The sequence below is a fragment of the Eimeria mitis genome, genomic scaffold (assembly GCF_000499745.2).
Source record: "Eimeria mitis Houghton genomic scaffold, Emh_scaff117, whole genome shotgun sequence".
In the NCBI taxonomy this organism is placed as follows: domain Eukaryota; phylum Apicomplexa; class Conoidasida; order Eucoccidiorida; family Eimeriidae; genus Eimeria; species Eimeria mitis.
In genome coordinates, this window is record NW_013567995.1 from 24,639 (window position 1) to 25,292 (window position 654).

The following is a 654-nucleotide window of genomic DNA, read 5'->3' on the forward strand; positions in this document are numbered from 1 at the left end:
GCATGGTTTGAAGCTGCTGCATACCCTCATTGTCAACTGAAGGCGGAGGGTAAGCATATACCTGCAGCAGCAAAAACAGTAACAGCAGCAGCAGCAACTGCAGCAGCAGAAGAAGCAAGCGCAGCACAAACTGCAGCAGCAGCTGCTGCTGCTGCACCATCAGCAGCAGCACCAACTGTAGGAGCAGCAGCAGCAGCAACTGCGCCAGCATGAGCAGGAGCAGCAGCAGCAACAGCAGCGAATACATCAGCAACAGCAACAGCAGCAGCATCAGCATCAGCATCAGCGGCATCAGCAGCAGCACCAGCAGCAGCAGCAGCATCAGCATCAGCAGCATCAGCAGCAGCAGCAGCAGCAGCAGCAGCATCAGCAGCAGCAGCAGCAGCAGCAGCAGCAGCTAACGTTTGCGTGGCAGTCGACCCTAAATGCCGTTCCGTTTGTTTGTATTATCTCTACTGTCTGTCTCCCTTCTTTGTCTCTCCTGCAAACAAAAAAAAAACAAAAAAAAATAAAAAAAAATAAATAAAAAAATAAAACAAAAAAATATATAAAACAAACTTTAGTGTTTTATATACAGCAGGATGTGTATCTATGTATACACCTATATCTATCTCTTTATACAAATCCTAATATATATATATATATATATATATA

General features: G+C 45.0%; 1 protein-coding gene across 1 annotated transcript in view; it reads left to right on the forward strand.

The window, feature by feature from the left end:
• EMH_0086230 (uncharacterized protein) overlaps positions 1-654 on the forward strand; it is a gene marked incomplete at both ends in the record, with an annotated part of 2,356 nt that overhangs the window by 634 nt on the left and 1,068 nt on the right. The window contains 2 exons of the mRNA XM_013494473.1: positions 1-5; positions 218-457. Of these exons, the coding sequence (XP_013349927.1) occupies positions 1-5; positions 218-457 (245 nt within the window). The remainder of the gene's footprint in view (positions 6-217; positions 458-654) is intronic.